This window comes from Muntiacus reevesi, chromosome 16 (assembly GCF_963930625.1).
Source record: "Muntiacus reevesi chromosome 16, mMunRee1.1, whole genome shotgun sequence".
Lineage (NCBI taxonomy): Eukaryota > Metazoa > Chordata > Mammalia > Artiodactyla > Cervidae > Muntiacus > Muntiacus reevesi.
In genome coordinates this window covers 42,590,744-42,609,709 of record NC_089264.1, presented here as the reverse complement: position 1 = coordinate 42,609,709, position 18,966 = coordinate 42,590,744, and the positions used below count along the sequence as shown (strand labels likewise).

The following is an 18,966-nucleotide window of genomic DNA, read 5'->3' as shown; positions in this document are numbered from 1 at the left end:
ATGACCTGCATTCTTCAGGAAGAAATCTATATCTGCAAACTCAATATTAATACCTCAGAAAGTTTTAAAGGAAATTCATTCTTTGAGACAGTAGTTTAAGACATCAGTAGTCAGAGTAAGTTCAAAGTAATTATAAACTCTAATCTCTGGACCAAAAAACATGGTATCTTCATCTCTTAAGACGTTTATCTCATACGTTCTTAACAAAATGTCACACACATCAAAAATAAATAAATATATCCAAAAAGTTGATATACCTTTTCATCTTCCCATTGAAAAAAATTACAATCTTTTCTATCTCTACAAGCTGAACAGGCATAAAACCTCCGTGGTTCTTCTTTCCCTTGGTTCACCTTTACAAACAGAAGAGTAGGTCCTAGTTCCATAATAAAAAAGAAAACATGTCAGACAGTCATTGATATCAAGTTTCTAGTTTTCACCGACCTTAAAATTTGTTTTAGTTTTATGCACAGGTTGTCATAATTAAATGCAATACTTTGATAACTTTTTTTTTTTTTTTTTACCTAAAGTCACACATTCAGGCACTGACTACTTAAGAAACATATTTTGAAAATCAGTCTCTCCAGAAGGAAAATGCTAGTGTCAGTACAGTTGCAGTCCACATGCTGAACCGTCTAGGTCCCGACACAACAGCAGAGTTCGAACAACGGAGCACTTTGTTACCTGGCTCAGTTATCTTTCCAGTGAAACTCTTAGCTTCTAGATTTGGACACACTCTCTCCGCGAGTTAAGAGAAAAACTGGGTCTGGTTTCTAAGCAAGAATTCATGATTTCGCGCCTCCCTAACTTTTTTAAACTAAAAATAAAGGAAATCAACAAATGAAATATCCAAGTACTTGGCAATGGGAATTAATAACAGAAATCCTTTGTGCCTAGCCTCTGCCTCGTCCCTTCAAAAGAGATGCACCGGCTTTGAAGCCAAAACCACAACAGGAGCGCTTCTTTGAAGGTTTCTTAAGTAAGTGGAAAAGCACAACCTCCCGAGGAATGGGAGCCCTAAATGCCCCAGGCGCCCTCAGTTGCCCCTTGGCGCCCGACAGCCAGGCTGAGCCCAGACGCAGACCCACCGTGAGGGCACAGCGGGGCGGGGGTGGCGGGATCAGAAGAAAGCACCGCCTCGACTCCCGAGTATCCCTGGCGACCCGAGCTCTCCTCTGCCTCCACGGCTCCAAGCCGGTCCCTGGAGGTCGCCATGTTCCCACCGCCGTCCCGAAAGCCTCAGTCCGGACCAAAGAGGCTGAGATAGAGCGCCGCTTGGACCTGCAGCGACTTTAGCGCGCCCCCAAGCTGCTAGGAGGAACTTCCGCCGCTGGAGCGGAGGTCATGCCCCTAAACCCTGTCCCTTGCGAGCTGGAGGCTAAGAGGTCCCTCTCCTGGGATTGAGTAGGAGACGGGATGGATTGACAGGCAACTTGCTGGACCCTGTGCAGTAAACGCATATTTTCTGCCTCAGCCTTAGTACCTTAGGATCCGTGAGTACCCTCCCTGCCTAAAAATATAGCCAGGAGATGAAATAACTCCTGGGCTTCCCTCGTGGCTCAGCTGGTAAAGAATCGCCTGCAACGAGGGAGACATGGGTTCTATCCCGGGATTGCAAAAATCCCCTGTAGAAGGGAAAGGCTACCCAATCCAGTATTCTGGCCTAGAGAATTCCATAGACTGTATAGTCCATGGGGTCGCAAAGGGTCGGACACGACTGAACGACTTCCACTCTTACACTCTGTGAAGGTTATGACCACAGATGACTCTTAGCAGTGCAGCAAAGATTTGGTCTGGTTATAAATCCAAAAGGCAGCATCACCACCACCACCAGCCGCGACTGATAAAAATAGCTGAAGACTCAACTTAGTAAAGATGTCAGTTATCCCCATATTTAGAGCATATCTTGGTCAGATGTTTGTAGATTTGGACAATATTATTCTGAAATTTATAAGGAAATGTGAGAAAACTAGAATAGCCTAAAGAATTTTGAAAAATAATAAAGAAGGAGAAATTAGTCTACCCAATTTCAAGACTTATTGTGTAACTGCAGTAAACACATGAATGGTTGTACATGAAATAGTCAATATCTATAGTATGTTATATATATTATATATATATATACACAGCTCCACCCATCAACAGGAAATTGAATTAAAGATTTACTGGGCAGGGCCCCGCCCATCAGAACAAGACACAGTTTCCCCCTCTGTCAATCTATCCCATCAGGAAGCTTCCGTAAACCTCTTATCCTTCTCCATCAGAGGGCAGACAAACTGAAAACCACGATCACAGAAAACTAATCAAACTGATCACAAGCACCACAGCCTTGTCTAACTCAAAGAAACCATGAGTCTTGCTGTGTAGGGCCAACCAAGACGGACAGGTCATGGCAGAGAGTTCTGAAAAATGTGGTCCACTGGAGCAGGGAAAGGCAAACCACTTCAGGATTCTTGCCTTGAGACCCCACGGACAGTATGAAAAGGCAGAAAGATAGGACACTGAAAGATGAACGCCCCAGGTCAGTAGGTGCCCGATATGCTACTGGAGATCAGTGGAGAAATAACTCCAGAAAGAATGAAGAGATGGAACCAAAGCAAAAACAACACCCAGTTGTGGGTGCAACTGGTGACGGAAGTAAGGTCCAATGCTGTAAAGAGCAATATTGCATAGGAACCTGGAATGTTAGGTCCATGAATCAAGGCAAATTGGAAGTCGTCAAACAGGAGATGGCAAGAGTGAACGTTGATATTTTAGAAATCAGTGAACTAAAGTGGGCTGAAATGGGTGAATTTCACTCAGATGACCATTATATCTACTACTGTGGGCAAGAAAACCTTAGAAGAAATGGAATTGCAATCATAGTCAACAAAAGAGTCTGAAATGCAGTACTTGCATGCACTCTCAAAAACATCTATGAGTTTGTAATGTACAGTGAGGCCTGGCATGCTGCAGTCCATGGGGTCACAGAGAAGTCTGACATGAATGAGCAACTGAACTGAACTGATATTATGTAAAAAGAAAATGATGCTACTCATACATATTTTGACTCACTCATTTAATACTAGGGTATATTAATCTAGAAATACTGCTCTTTTCCTGCACTTTTTATGCAGTAGTTTCACTCAGATCTTCACCTGCACCTGTAGTAGCTGGTCTTTGACCTAACAACGCCCCCTTTTCAAGTTCTCCAGCACGGATTTCCAGAGCACATTATCTGCACTTCTACGTCTCCAGTTAGGAACCTTTCAGGACCTGCTGTTGATGGTACTTTTAGATGTATCTCAAGCCCTTGTTATTCATTCACATTAGCAGTAACACTTCTATTTTTTAAGTTTTGGCTTATAGGTACATATCTGTAATCTTTAAAAGGCTTGTTTACAAAATTTGTGATTGAATTCATGAAATCATATCACCAGAAATAATTACCATTTTTTTTGGAAGGGTTAATAAATATGTTCTCAAACACTGGACTCTGCCTCTTTTAAGTGTCTCCCAGGGTTGCTTCTACTCTCCTTTGGAGACTGCGCCTTTGTCTGCACCAGGTCTGAGTTGCAGCACATGGGATCTTAGTTCCCCAGCCAGGGGTAGAACCTGGGCCCCCTCTACTGGGAGCATGGAATCTTAGCCACTGGACCACCAGGGAAGTCCCCTGATTCTATATTTTCTTATTCTCTCTTAAATAATTGTGATTCCATGAGATAACCTGTAAAAACAGCCCAAATCAGTCTGGATTTTCAGCCTTTACAGGAAAGATTCCCCAAGCAGTAAAAATATAACAAAAATTGATCCAAATAAAGTAAATGAGAGCGCATCCCTTCATACAAGAGAAATTGAAGTTTTCAAAAATAACAAGATCCATAGGTGAATTCCTCTTTTCTGGGGGATAATTTTGGAGAGAAAAAAAAGTCTCCCATTATATTCAGATATATACGTTAAATATATATAGATGGGGAGACAATGGAAACATTGACAGACTTTATTTTCTTGGGCTCCAAAATCACTGCAAATGGTGACTGCAGCCATGAAATTAAAAGACCCTTGCTCCTTGGAAGGAAAGCTATGACAAACCTAGACAGCATATTAAAAAGCAGAGACATCGCTTTGCTGACAAAGGTCCATCTAGTCAAAACTGTGGTTTTTCCAGTAATCATGTATGGGTGTAAGTGTTGGACCATAAAGAAGGCTGAGTGCCAAAGAATGGATGCTTTTGAACTGTGGTTTTGGGAAGACTCTTGAGAGTCCCTTGGACTTTAAGGAGAGCAAACCAGTCAAGCCTACAGGAAATCAACCCTGGAAATTCATTGGAAGGATTGATGCTGAAGCTGAAGCTTCAATACTTTGGCCATCTGATGTGAAGAGCCAACTCATTAGAAAAGACCTTGATGCTAGGAAAGATTGAAGGCCAGAGGAGAAGGGGCTGACAGAGGATGAGGTGGTTGAGTGGTATACAGACTCAATGGACATAAGTTTGAGCAAGCTCCAGGAGATGTGAAGGACAGGGAAGCCTAGCATGCTGCAGGCCATAGTGTCACAAAGAGTCAGATATGACTAAGCAACTGAACAACAAAATGTTAAATAGTATATGTTGGTTCTTTGCTGGAGAGGCCATGCATATGAGCATTAATTTATGAATGTTTCATGTTATTGTCTCATAATATTTTTAGTTTGTACACAAAAATCCTTGAGCAGAGAACAGCTAAGAGTCTTAGTAGGACTCTGAGACAGACCCTTGTCATACTTCCATCACAGAGCATGATCTTTAATGCTGCTAAGAGACACTTGATTTTGGTACTCCACCCCAAACAGAGGACAACCTGGTGATCTTCCTATGGACATCAGGAAGTCTTACTCCTTGACTTTCTGAATAAAAGCCCTCAGTCCCCAGATCTCCTGCAGAGAAGATGGAGGAAGCATTTGGTAGGGCCCTCTGACTGTCTTCTCTACCTTCTCTAACAGAATTCCAGTTTCCTTTGGGAAAACAACCATCCTCAGTTTCAGCCCATTGTAGTATTTTTTTTTTTTTTTTTTTTTTGGCTGTGCTAAGTCTTTGAAGCAGCGTTCAGGTTCTTCACTGCAGCCCGCAGGCTTCTCAAGTTGAGGCATCTGGGCTTAGTTGCCCCATAACATGTGGGATCTTAGTTCCCCAACCAGGGACCAAACCTGCATCCCGTGCACTGGAAGGCAGATTCTTAACCACTTTTACCAGGGAAGTCCTTGGCCCATTGTAGTCTGAGAGTACAAAGAGCCATATAGACTGGTTTGGGTTTGGGCAGATAACTTGGAGCTTCTGCTGGAATGCCTGTAAAAAAAGCTGTTACAGGTCCATTTTGTCATCTCAGAGATTTCTCATAGCAGAGGAGTTCAGCTCTCCAATCTTACCTAAGCTAAGTCATTGTCTAGGTGATCTACATCCACCTTGACAAGAATAACTCAGCTCTTCTCCATGTGTGCCTCAGCCTCCTACTGTAACCAACTGGCCAGCTTGGGCACATTTTTCTCATGAGAATAACAGAAACACAATAGAGCTAGGAGAAACAGACAAGTTTCTTAAGACCTAGGCTTGGAGCTGCACTGTCACTTCTACCTCCTTCTTTGGGCTCAAGCAGGTCATGGGGTCAAACATTAAAGTTACAAGGCAAAGGGAATAGGTCACAAAGGGCTGAAGAACTGGAGGCAATGACACAGTCTGCCACAAAAGCACCCTTCACTGGGGCAACCAAGTGTCTGGTGGTACTGTTTCCAACCACTCCCAAGTGGCGCTAGTGGCCGGTGCTCCACAACAAGAGAAGCCGCCACAATGCAAAGCCTAAGCACCATAACTGGAGAAGAGCCCCCACTCAACTGCAACAGGAGAAAGCCTGAGCAGCAGTGAAGACCTAGCATGACCAAAAATAAAGAAATAAATAAAATTATTTTATAAAAAAAAGAAGAAAGCATGTACACCTGACAGCTACATTATCATGTAACAGTGTGGTCATGCCAAGCACTTACATGTGAAATATATACTCTATTGTAAGTTACTGTCCTTTTTAAAACATTTTGTGCACTTTATTTTATTAAAAATTAGGTGTTTAGTTAGATTGCCCTATCTATGAATTTCATTTTGAGGGAGTCAAGGGGGTCGGCAAAGTATTTTTTATGAAAAGAGGACAAAGGGGAAAGGTTGGGACCATCCATAGAGGTAATCCAATGCATACGGCTCAGCCTGGTGAGGGTGGGTCACTGAACCACACAGAGCCCACTTCGAATCCTGCTCCACCATTCACAAATTAATTATACCACCGACTTCAGGCAAGTTGCTCAGTGTCTCTGAGTCTTTCTCAGGTTTACTGCATGTAATAATACATGTGGCTTCTGTGTCGCGGGAAGAATGAAATGGAAGCTCGTGCGCAACATTCGGATCCTGGCAGGAGAGACGGCACATCCACGCAGGGTAACTGAAGGAAGTCTGTAAGGGGGCTGTTTACCAGGTTGTGGGCAGAGTTAAGGGGAACTACCCAGGGAAAGTGTATTCCCTTAGCGCTATTAATAGCGGGAAGTTATTTCCACCCCAGGTCTACAGGGCCAAGGAAGTTACTGCAAACCCAAAGAGAATAATTATGTGGAAGGAACAGTCCTGCAGAGCGATGGCCTTCAGCAGAGGGCCTCAGCCAGCCATGGCAGGCCCACAGGGAAGAAGCTGGGGGAATAAATATCCAACCTCACTTTCTTCCTTTGGCCCTCAGATCTTTCATCTTTTCATCTCCTACGGGCAAAAAAAAAAAAAAAAAAAGAAAAGAAAGAAAGAAAGATAAAACACCAACAAAAAACACGGAAATGAGATGTGGAGATGCCTGCTGATGGTGTCCGTGAATGAAGGTCCGCCTCCCAGAACACAGAGCAGAGGGGGGAAGGTGGAGGGTAGATACGGATGAGCAAACAGATGTTTACACAGCACAAAAAACACGCAACACAGTACACGGCTGAGTAAGAAATTTCCTAAGTGGTAGCACAGTTAACTAAGTAAGTGAACACACACACATACCCATGTATAGTGCATATATGTTGTATACATATTACATACATGAGAAACTCAACCTCCCCAAAGTATGACCAGAAACTCCACTAGAATCTAGTTCATCTTGTAGGGAAAGAAAAAGAAAAAAATCTTTTCCTCTACTCACCTTGTGTCCTCCGCCTGAAGCCCTACAAATTAAACTAAAAAAAAAACAAAAACCAAAACTAGGTTAATAAGAAAAAAACAAGCAGACATTTATGAACATTTTTTGTCAACCATACACATGGGGACATTAGAAGTGAGTCTGTCACAGAGGTGGTTAGAACCTAGGCTTATATTCAATCTCTTGACAAAAGAACAGTATATATTTAGAGACATAAGATATGAGAAGGACTTTGAGCTCCTGTGAATGGCAAATTTCGGGAAGGCAAGGAGACGGTGAAACTAATGGTAAATAAGGCTCTAGAATTATCTCTAGTGGCTTATTTCTGTTCTTAATAGAGAAGGGAGGTGGCTGGGAGTGAGAGAGTGAAGGGGGCATCTTTACAAGTTATCTTTATGGAGTATGTCCCCCCTTTAGGTAAATAAGAGGAGGACAGTGAGCTTTTCTTATATCTGCTGATTCTCAGTTGCCTTAAGCTCCAAATCGTGCTTAAGCCAAAATGGCGTATTCTGTTACCTTTCCATCTCTTTATTCAGAGACTTTTTCCTACTGCATTCCTGTATATATCAAATTTCCACACCAGCAATGACAACTTGCCCTCTTTGAACCACAGACTTTTGAACTTTTAAAATAATAAATAGTAATATTTGCCCTCAAAACATAGGGTGGATGTTGACCCAGTAAATGAGCGGCATTTAGGCTAAGAGTCAGACACAACTGAGCGACTTCACTTTCACTTTTCACTTTCACGCAATGGAGAAGGAAATGGCAACTCACTCCAGTGCTCTTGCCTGGAGAATCCCAGGGATGGTGGAGCCTGGTGGGCTGCCATCTACGGGGTCGCACAGAGTCGGACACTACTGAAGCGACTTAGCAGCAACAGGTTAGAGACTGATGGAACTGTGGTTTGCAATTCCTCACCTACAGCGCAGAGAGCCAGCATAGCTGAATGTTAAACTGCTTAGACACTGCGCCAGGCTGGTGGGGACCTTGGTTTAAACCAGCGCCTTGGTTGAAAGGCAGTTCCTCATTACATGTAAGTACCACAACTTGAAACAAACACCCTAAGGGAGAGCAGCTTTCTGGATTGTTCCCAAAGCCCCACTGAGATTAAAGGCAGGCTTCTTCACCCGGACAGGCATTTCTGCACAAGCCTCACTGAATCTGGTTAAACCAGTTCCAAGCTGCCAGGGGGTCAGCCCTAAATGTTTACACAACTTTCTGGCTCTTGCAGAAGGCAAAGCTACCTGGTTTTTCTACTGTTTCTGAAAGCTTCGGTAGTTTCAGAAGGCTTAATGGTTGGGTGGGGGTTGTTTCCAGAGCTGAGGAGCAGCCAGGGTTCCTGGAGTCAAAGGAAAAATAAACACATCTTTTTGCATACAGAGTAGATTAGCGGCTTCCTTTTGATATCATCTGCTTTCAATTTTCGGGTCCTAAAAAAACCCCACAAGGTCTTAAAAAACCCCACAAGGCGACCTACAGAAGTACCAGCCACCAACTGCCAAGTTAACATTTCACTGGCTGGAAAGGAGTGTCAGGATTCTGAGCAAATACCTTTTGAAATGTCATTTAATTTCTAGGGAGTCAGGTTTGCATAAAGCTCTCAATGTTACCTAGTGACCTCAGGTGCCTTTTCCTCTCAACCCCAGATCAACCCCAGGTGTCACACGACAGAAAACTTTAAAATAGCCTTTGATTCCCAATCTGTCACCATGCTCCAGGAAACATGATATTCAATCCAGAAATGTATGCAATAATCCAAACCAATAAACACAGATGTGTGCTTTATTTTATCATCTAAAACCAAAAATCCAAAAGTGCCATTAATACACACAGACAGCTGCTCGAATAGAAACCAAATCTATAACAGAATTTGTACTGCACTTTTCACAAAATACACATATGTTATGTTTCATTCTCTTTGCAAACTCTGAAGTTAGCATTAGCTCTTGTGATTTACATGGGGAGAGAAAGTTGTTCTGAGAGATTACCCGATCTGCCCAGGGTCACAGAGCTAATGAAGGATGGAGCCAGGACTTAAACACAGCCCTCTCTCAATCTCAGACTCTCCGTCCAAAGAGAACTGTGGCCTGCCTTTTAATTATTGAAGATAAGCAATATTAGAACATAAGTTTAATGTATTTCAAAATGACAAAAGTTAAACCTGTTGTATTAGCGTTAGAATAAAAACTTCAAGCCTAAGGATTTATTTTTCATCAAAAAATTTTTACATGGATTCTGAAGCAGGTTTGTTGTTCAGTTGCTCAGTCGTGTCCGACTCTTTGTGACCGCATGGACTGCAGCACGCCAGGCTTCCCTGTCCTTCCTTATCTTCCAGAGCTTGCTCAAACTCATGTTCATCAAGTCGGTGATGCCATCCAACCATCTCATCCTCTGGCCCCTTCGCCTCCTGCCTTCAATCTTACCCAGTGTCAGGGTCTTTTGTGATGAGTCAGCTCTTCGCATCAGGTGGCCAAAATATTGGAGCTTCAGCTTCAACTGAAGCAGGTCAAAACTTACTGAATACAAAATGATGCTGATTAATAGCACACTTTGCTCAGATACATGTATTTGTGTTATATACTTTCACAGTTCAATCCATGGGCACACTTAACATTTAGGGATCTTCATACAAGAAGCACTGAGAAAAGCAAAATAACTCCCAGCAATGGATAAATGCAGCAAAAGTTAAATATGACTTTGTTCCAAGTTATGTATTTTGTTCCTGAGATTTTATGCTTAATTACTACCATTCATGACAACATTCTTTTGATATTATGACAGACTAGAACATTTGTTTGATGGAAACCAACTCATCATCATTATCATTATCATCAAAAAGAGAGCTAAATAAGTAAAATTCATTGATTAAAAAAAAAAAAAAGATGGGACAAGAATTAAGTTTTCAAATAAATGGGAGTGGAAGGAGATCTAGCCATGCTCCATAGACAAAAATATATTTTGATTTGTGAAAAGAGTTCTTGCTGCCATGGCTCTCTGGCTTTTTTGGGATCTTCTCCCCTACCATGATGAATTTGTTGGTAAAAATAGATGGAGAAATATACCATGTTCATGGATTGGACAAATCAATACAGTGAAAGTTAGTATACTACCCAAAGCAATCTGTAGACTCAATGCAATCCCTATCAAGTTACCAACAGTATTTTTCACAGAACTAGAACAAATAATTTCACAGTTTGTGTGGAAATACAAAAATACCTCAAAGAGCCAAAGCAATCTTGAGAAAAATGGAACTGGAGGAATCAACCTGCCTGACTTCAGACTATACTACAAAGCTACAGTCATCAAGACAGTATGGTATTGGCACAAAGAAAGAAATATAGATCAATGGAACAAAATAGAAAGCCCAGAGATAAGTCCATGCACCTATGAACACCTTATCTTTGACAAAGGAGGCAAAAATATACAATGGAGAAAAGACAATCTCTTTAACAAGTGGTGCTGGGAAAACTGGTCAACTACCTGTAAAAGAATGAAACTAGAATGCTTTATAAAATCATACACAAAAATAAACTCAAAATGGATTAAAGATCTAAATGTAAGACCAGAAACTATAAAACTCCTAGAGGAGAACATAGTCAAAACACTCTCTGACATTGATCACAGCAGGATCCTCTATGACCCACCTCCCAGAGTAATGGAAATAAAAGCAAAACTAAACAAATGAGAGCTAATTAAACTGAAAAGCTTTTGCACAACAAAGGAAACCATAAGCAAGGTAAAAAGACAGCCTTCAAAGTGGGAGAAAATAATAACAAATGAAGCAACTGACAAAGAATTAAAATAAAAAATATACAAGCAGCTCATGCAGCTCAATACCATAAAAACAAATGACCCAATAAAAAAATGGGCCAAAGAACTAAACAGACATTTCTCCAAAGAAGACATACAGCTGACTAACAAGCACATGAAAAAATGCTCAACATCACTCATTATCAGAAAAATACAAATCAAGACCACAATGAAGTACCACATCACACCAGTCAGAATGGCTGTTAGCAAAATGTCTACAAACAATAAATGTTGGAGAGGGCATGGAGAAAAGTGAACCCTCTTACACTGTTGGTGGGAATGCAAACTAGTATAGCCACTATGAAGAACAGTGTGGAGATTCCTTAAAAATTGGAACTAGAACTGCCATACGCCCCAGCAATCCCACTGCTTGGCATACACAGTGAAGAAACCAGAATTGAAAGAGACATGTGTACCCCAGTGTTCATCACGGCACTGTTTACAATAGCCAGGACATGGAAGCAACCTAGATGTCCATCGGCAAATAGATAAGAAAGTTGTGGCACATATATATACACACAATGGAATACTACTCAGCTATTAAAAAGAATACATTTGAATCCATTCTAATGAGGTGGATGAAATTGGAGCCTATTATACAGAGTGAAGTAAGTCAGAAAGAAAAACACCAATACAGTGTATTAATGCATATATATGGTAACTATGGTTACCCTAGAAACCATCAGGGTAAAATGGTAGAATGGTAACGATGACACTATAGGCGAGACAGCAAAAGAGACACAGATATAAAGAACAGACTTTTGGACTCTGTGGGAAAAGGCGAGGGTGGGATGATTTGAGATAATAGCATTGAAACATGTATATGACCATATGTGAAATGGATCACAGTCCAAGTTCAATGCATGAAACAGGGCACTCAAAGCTGGTACACTGGGACAACCCAGAGTGATGGGATGGGGAGGGATTTGAGCGGGGTTTCGGGATGGGGGACACATGTACACCCATGGCTGATTCATGTCAATGTGTGGCAAAAATCACCACAATATTGTAAAGTAATTAGCTTCCAATTAAAATAAATGAATTAAAAAAGTTAAATCTCTCTTATCTAACTCCTGATACAAATGCATTATGAAGTATGCAGAATCATTTGGGAAATATTACCAAAAATGTTTAACCTGAACCTATTCAAGCTTTTAGATCTCACTTCCAGTTTAGAGGAAATACAGGGGATAAAGGATCAAGTGGAACACTAAGAGGAAATAATGAGACAAATCCAGAATGGGGGATATCCCAAAAGTTAATGTCATGGGGAAAGTTAAGGGACTGTTCTAGATGAAAAGATACAACAAACAAATGCAATGTATGAAATTTGATTGGATCTCAATTCAAAGAAACCCAGCTATAAAATATATACTTGGTGAATAATCGAAGATATTTGAATATGGGGTATATAATAGAAATTTTTTTGTTAATTTTCTTAGTAGCAACAACTTTGTGATAAGTAGAATCACGTTTATCTGCTTCTCTTTCAACATCATCTTTCCACATGAGCTTCTTGGGCTTCTTCACAGCATGGTGGACTCTGGGTAGTTGAACCTCTTTACATGGCATCTGACTTCCAAGGGTAAGTGGAGGCTGCCAGGCTTTTTAAAGTTAAGCCCAAAGCTGGCATTGCTATACTTTTGTTACATTCTGATGATCAAAGCAAGTTGCAAGGCTAGGTCAGATAGAAATGGGGGAGGAGTAGACTCCACTTCCTGATGGATGGAAAAGTACATGCTTGCAAAGAGGGAAGGGAGTGATGACAGCCATCTTTGGAGATTATCTACACCTTTCCGTCCAAAAAATGGATTAAATATATCCATTGAATGAAAGCCACACCCTCCACAGTATAAATCTAGATGTTGAATAGATGCTTCTATTATAAATAAGAAAAATGTTGAGTGCTCAAATCAAATCCAGTGAAGCATTTTGTTTACAAAGCATTTCATTTCCCCTCACCTTGTATGCATGGAATGCACAATTTAAGAAGCAAAGATAGAAATGTGCACACACAATCAAATATGAAGACCTTACTCCCTAGAAAACACTTTTAGACCTAACTCCACTTTCTGGTTTTCCTTCTGTCTTTGAGCAGTATCTGACAAGCTCACTGTTCTACGTCATGTCTGACTCTTTGCTATCCCGTTGACTGTGGCCCGTCAGGCTCCTCTGTCCTTGGAATATTTCTGGTAAGAATACTGGAGTGGGTTGCCATTTCTTTCTCCAGTGAATCTTCCTGACCACATCTCTTGAGTCTCCTGCATTGGCATGAGGATTCTTCACCAGCTGTGCCACCTGGGAAGTCCTAGAAGTACCTAAAGAGTGAGTCCAAGGGCTGAAACTGCTACTGATTTCCAAACTGCCTGTTGGAGAATCTGGCACACGTGAATACCCATAAATGTTTGTTGAAATCCATGTGTGACATATCTATCATACAAACTGTTGTCCATGCAGGAATTGGAATTTTAGCAAATGAGAAAGAGTTAAAGCAAATTCATGTATCTGCCATGTTTGAGAAACGAGCTGGTCTGGTTCACAACTGTGTAGAACAGAACCAGGAGGCCAGCAGTAAGCAAGATATTTATTTCAGTTGTCAAAATACTTATTACAGATCCAAAGGTCAAAAAAGTCCCACACGTTATGAAGATGAAAGTTTCTCAATCTTCACTTCAGAAAATATTTACAGATGGATGTTCCTATTATTTCAGTTGTCCACTGAGGATTATGACTAAGCAGGTGGCGGGAACTGCAGCAAGGGAGAGGCTGAGCCTGGCCGCCTTCAGAGAGACTAGTGCATATGGAGGTGCCTAGTAATTTTTGGTTGGGATAATGCTGTCAGCTGAATTGTGTCCCTGCATCAAATTCATATGCTGAAGCTATAGCCTCCATGTGACTAGATTTGGAGGTACAACTTTTCAAGAGGTAATTAAGATTAAATGAGTTGGGTAGGATGGATTGGGAGATTGGGATCGACACAAACGCTATTGACACGATGTATAAAATAGACAATGAGAACCTACAGCAAAGCACAAGGAACTCTACTCAGCGCTCTCCGATGGTCTAAATGTGAAGGAAACCCCCAAAACGTGATGTGTGTACACGTGCAGTTGGCTCACTTTGCTGTTCAGTAGAAACACACACACTGTAAAGCAACTCTACTCCAATAAAAAGTAATGAAAAAATTAAAAACAGAACAAAAAATCAAATGAGATAGGCCCTAATTCAATCGAACTGGTGTTCTCATAAAAAGAAGAAAGAGACATGAGGGACAAAAGTGCAAAACGAAAAGGCCGTGTGAGGCTACAGTGGCGAGGCAGCGATGTGTAAGGCAGGAGAAAGGCCTCACCAGGAATCAAGCTGGCTGGCACCTTGATCTTGGGCTCCCAGCCCTTCCGAACTGTAAGAACATTTATTTCCATTGTTTAAGCCACTCTGTGGTATTTTTTTCATGTCAGCCAACCCTAGGAAATTAAGCAAGGTGGTATACAAAGCATTCACATAAATGTATTCCCAAATAAACACTTACTTTAAAAAATGAAATAATTGAAACATATGGAAAACAGAGAATATTTAAAAGCTCACCTAAAATCTGCTGCCCAGATTTTAACAGATGTGGACATCTCATCATACTTGTTTCAGATTTTTAAAGTTTTTTTTACATTCATATGAAAATCTGTTTATTGATCTTCCTTTGCAATTTGACAGAAAAAAGTTGAGGCAATGTTACAAAACAATTAGGCCTTTGTCTTAGAACTCTGTACAAACATTCCAGCCAGAGGCAACTCCTTTGCAAACAGAGCAAACAACAGATTGTTTTTTAAAGAAATAAAATGTTCATACTTAAAATTGGTACCCTTTAGATCTGCTTCCATATCCTCCTAACCCTGAGGTAACAACTCTTTCGAAATGGGAGGCTAATTTGTATGTTTCCTGTCGACTTTTTAATATATTATACTTAGCAGCTGCTGCTGCTGCTAAGTCACTTCAGTCGTGTCTGATTTTGTGCGACCCCATAGACGGCAGCCCACCAGGCTCCTCCATCCCTGGGATTCTCCAGGCAAGAACACTGGAGTGGGTTGCCATTTCCTTCTCCAATGCGTGAAAATGAAAAGTGAAAGTGAAGTTGCTCAGTCCTGTTGAACTCTTCGCAACCCCATGGACTGTAGCCTACCAGGCTCCTCCGTCCATGGGATTTTCCAGGCAAGAGCACAGGAGTGGGTTGCCATTTCCTTCTCCACATATTATACTTAGATGTATGCGTATATCAAAAAGCAATGATAAGTACCATCGAACTGCTTTATATTTACATAAATGTGTAAATACTTTTGCAGCTTAACATTTTTTCCTTCAACATTGTTTTGAGGTTTATGTGTACATTTTGATACATGTGGCTATCCTTTAATTATTTTTAGTCCTCTGTGGTCTTCTATCATATGTGTATACCACAATTTACTTATCCATGTTCCTACTAATATTTAGGTTGGTCTCAATTTTTCAGTATTATAAACACTACAGCATTGACCAATCTGGTATATGTCTCCTTGAACGCATATACTACCAGCAAACTTGCATCTTCAATTTTACAAGAGATTGATCTTGAAAATGATTGTACCAAACTCCAGGCTTTTACTTCTCCCAAATCTGATAGGTTTACAGTAGTAATTCACCGTTTATTGTTTCATGAAGAATACTTCACATACAATGAGCTGTGCAATTTGATGATCTTTGACAAATGTACTCACCTATGAAATCAGGGCCACACTCAAGACACAAAGTATTTCCATTATCCCTTGAATTTCCTCAGGCTCCCATGCAAACCATCCACCCCCCACCCCATATGCCACTCCCAGCATCCACCTCAGTCCCCAAGTAATCGCTGGACTGTTTTCTTTAGCAATGAACTAGTTTTCATTTTAGAAAACTTTATAGAAATGGAACCGGATGGTGTGTTCTCTTTGTGCCTGGCAGATTATTTTGGTTCGTTGTTCAGTTGCTCAGTCATATCAAATTCTTTGCGACCTCCTGGACTGTAGCACACCAGGCTTCCCTGTTCATCACCATCTCCCAGAGCTTGCTCAAACTCATGTCCATCGAGTTGGTGATGCCATCCAACCATCTCATCCTGTCGTCCCCTTCTCCTGCCTTCAATCTTTCCCAGCCTCAGGGTCTTTTCTAATGAGTCGGCTCTTCACATCAGGAGGCCAAAGTATTGGAGTTTCAGCTTTAGCATCGGTTCTTCCAATGAATATTCAGGACTGATCTCCTTTAGGATGGACTGGTTGGATCTCCTTGCAGTCCAAGGGACTCTCAAGAGTCTTCTCCAACACCACAGTTCAAAAGCATCAATTCTTTAGTGCTCAACTTTCTTTATGGTCCAACTCACATTCATACAGAACTACTGGAAAAACCACAGCTTTGACTAGATCGACCTTTGTTGGCAAAGTAATGTCTCTGCTTTTTAATACGAAATATAGGTTGATCATAGCTTTTTTTCCACAGAGCAAGCGTCTTTTAATTTCATGGCTACAATCACCATCTGCAGTGATTTTTGGAGCCCAAGAAAATAAAGTCTCTCACTGTTTCCCTTGTTTCCCCATCTATTTGCCACGAAGTGATGGGACCAGATGTCATGATCTTCGTTTTTTTCAATGTTGAGTTTTAAGCCAGGCTTTTCCCTCTCCTCTTTCAACTTCATCAAGAGGCTCTTTAGTTCCTCTTTGCTTTCTGTCATAAGAGAGTGGTGTCATCTGTATATCTAAGGTTATTGATATTTTACCTGGCAATCTTGATTCCAGCTTGTGCTTCATCCAGCCCAGCATTTTGCATGATGTACTCTGCGTATAAATTAAATAAGCAGGGTGACGATATACAGCCTTGGCATACTTTCCCAATTTAGAACGAGTCCATTGTTACATATCCGGTTCTAACAGTTACTTCTTTACCCGCATACACATTTCTCAAAAGGCAGGTAAGACGGTCTGGTATTTCCATCTCTTTAAGAATTTCCTACAGTTTGCTGTGATCCACATAGTCAAAGGCTTTAGCATAGTCAACAAAGCAGAGAAGTAGATTTTTTCTGGAATTCTCTCGCTTTTTCTATGATCCAGCAGATGTTGACAATTTGATCTCTGGTTTCTCTGGCTTTTCTAAATCTAGCTTGAACATCTGGAAGTTCTTGTTTCACGTACTGTTGAAGCCTAGTTTGGAGAATTTTGAGCATTACTTTGCTAGCATGTGGAATGAGTGCAACAATGCAGTTCTTTCAGTTAGCATAATGATTTTGAAGTTCATCCATGTTGCTGGGTTTATCAGTTTATCTTTTCCTTTTTATTTTATAAATGTATTTTTTGCTTATCCATTCACCTGTTGCTGAATTTAGGTTCTACCTAGCCGTTTGCTTTCATTTCTCCTGGGTCAGTAAAAGAAGAATGACTGGGTGGTATGATAGGTGTAAGTTTAACTTTATTCATTGTGGATTTTATTTGTATTTCCTTGGTGATAATGTCAAGCTTCTTTTCATATACTTACTGGCCATTCATTTGTCTTATTTTGTGAAGTGTCTATGTAAAATCTTTTGTTCATCTCTTAAATGAGTTATCTTCTTATTCTTGAGTTGTGCAATCTCTTTATAAACTTTGGAATTCTTTATCAGATATATTTGTCAAATATTTTCTCCCCGTTTGTGACTAGAAATTTTAATTTCTGAAGTATCTTTTGAAGAGCAGGATGTTTTAGTTTTGATCAAGAGCAATTTATCAATTTATTCTGTAATGGTGTGTGCCATTTATGCTCTCAGAAATCTTCATGAAAACAAAGTCAGTAAGATTTTCTCCTGTTTTCTTCTGTAAATTTTGGCTCTCATATTTAGGTCTCTGTATGAGGTTAAGGTGAAAGTTCTGTGAGTATGTGTATGTGTGTATGTGTCTAGTTATTGCAGCACCATTTTTTGAAAAGACTATACTTTTCATGGAAATGCCTTGGCATCTTTGTTGAAAATTAGTTTACTATGTGTAACTAATATTTACACATTTTTTTCTGGATTCCCTATTCAGTTTCATCGATCCATGTGCCTGCTAAGTTGATTCAGTCATGTCCAACTCTTTGCGACTCCATGGACTGTAGCCCGCCAGGCTCCTCTGTCCATGGGATTCTCCAGGCAAGAATACTGGAGTGAGTTCCATGCCCTCTTCCACGGGATCTTCCTGACCCAGGGGTTGGAGCCTGTCTCTCTTTAAGTTTCCTGCATTGGCAGGTGGGTTCTTTACGTCTAGCACCACCTGGGAAGCCCTTCATGTCTATCTTTATCCCAATTATCACTGTCTTGATTGCTGTAGCTTTGTAAGCTCTAAGACCAAGTAGCCTATAAGTCCTTCACCTCATACTCTTGTCTCATAGTTTGGCCAAAACATTTCCATATACCTTTTAGAATTATCTTGTCAAGTTAAAAAAAAATCCTGATGGCATTTTGACTGTGTATAGACAAACTTGGGAGCATCCATATCTTAATATTATTTACACATAATCGTGGCACTGCTCTCCATTTATTTAAATCTTTTTCTCAATTTTTTTTTTTTTTAATAGCTGGTATAGAGTGCTTGCTTATATGTCTTTGGTTGAACTTATCCCTAGGAATCTCTTATGTTTTGCTGCTACTGCTATCTTTGAAGATTTTCTAACTGATGCTGCTGGGATATAAACCTTGCAAAATTCACTTATCAATTCTAATATAGTTTTTGGTAGTCCTCATTCCTTTTAATTCTTCCCTGCCTTTACTGCACTGGTTAAGCTCTCCAGTATGATACTGAATACAAATTGTGAAGCAGACATCCTTGTCACATTATTGATCTCAGAGTGAAAGTGAAGTCGCTAGTCGTGTCCGACTCTTTGTGACCCCATGGACTGTAGGCTCCTCTGTCCATGGGATTTTCCAGGCAAGAATACTGGAGTGAGTTGCCATTTCCTTCTCCAGGGAATCTTCCCGACCCAG

General features: G+C 40.7%; 1 protein-coding gene across 8 annotated transcripts in view; it reads right to left on the bottom strand.

Annotated features, from left to right (window-relative positions):
- The window catches only part of ZCCHC4 (zinc finger CCHC-type containing 4), a 56,576-nt gene extending 55,344 nt beyond the window's left edge, over positions 1–1,232 (bottom strand). For all 8 annotated transcript variants that reach the window (XR_010659401.1, XR_010659404.1, XR_010659403.1 and 5 more), the window contains exons 1-2: positions 1,089–1,232; positions 258–376 (exon numbers count right to left, since the gene is read on the bottom strand). Coding sequence is in view for 2 of the 8 variants with exons in the window: in XM_065907189.1 (XP_065763261.1) it covers positions 258–376; positions 1,089–1,215 (246 nt within the window). In the remaining 6 variants the exon portion in view is untranslated. The remainder of the gene's footprint in view (positions 1–257; positions 377–1,088) is intronic.
- Between the last annotated feature and the right edge of the window lie 17,734 nt (positions 1,233–18,966).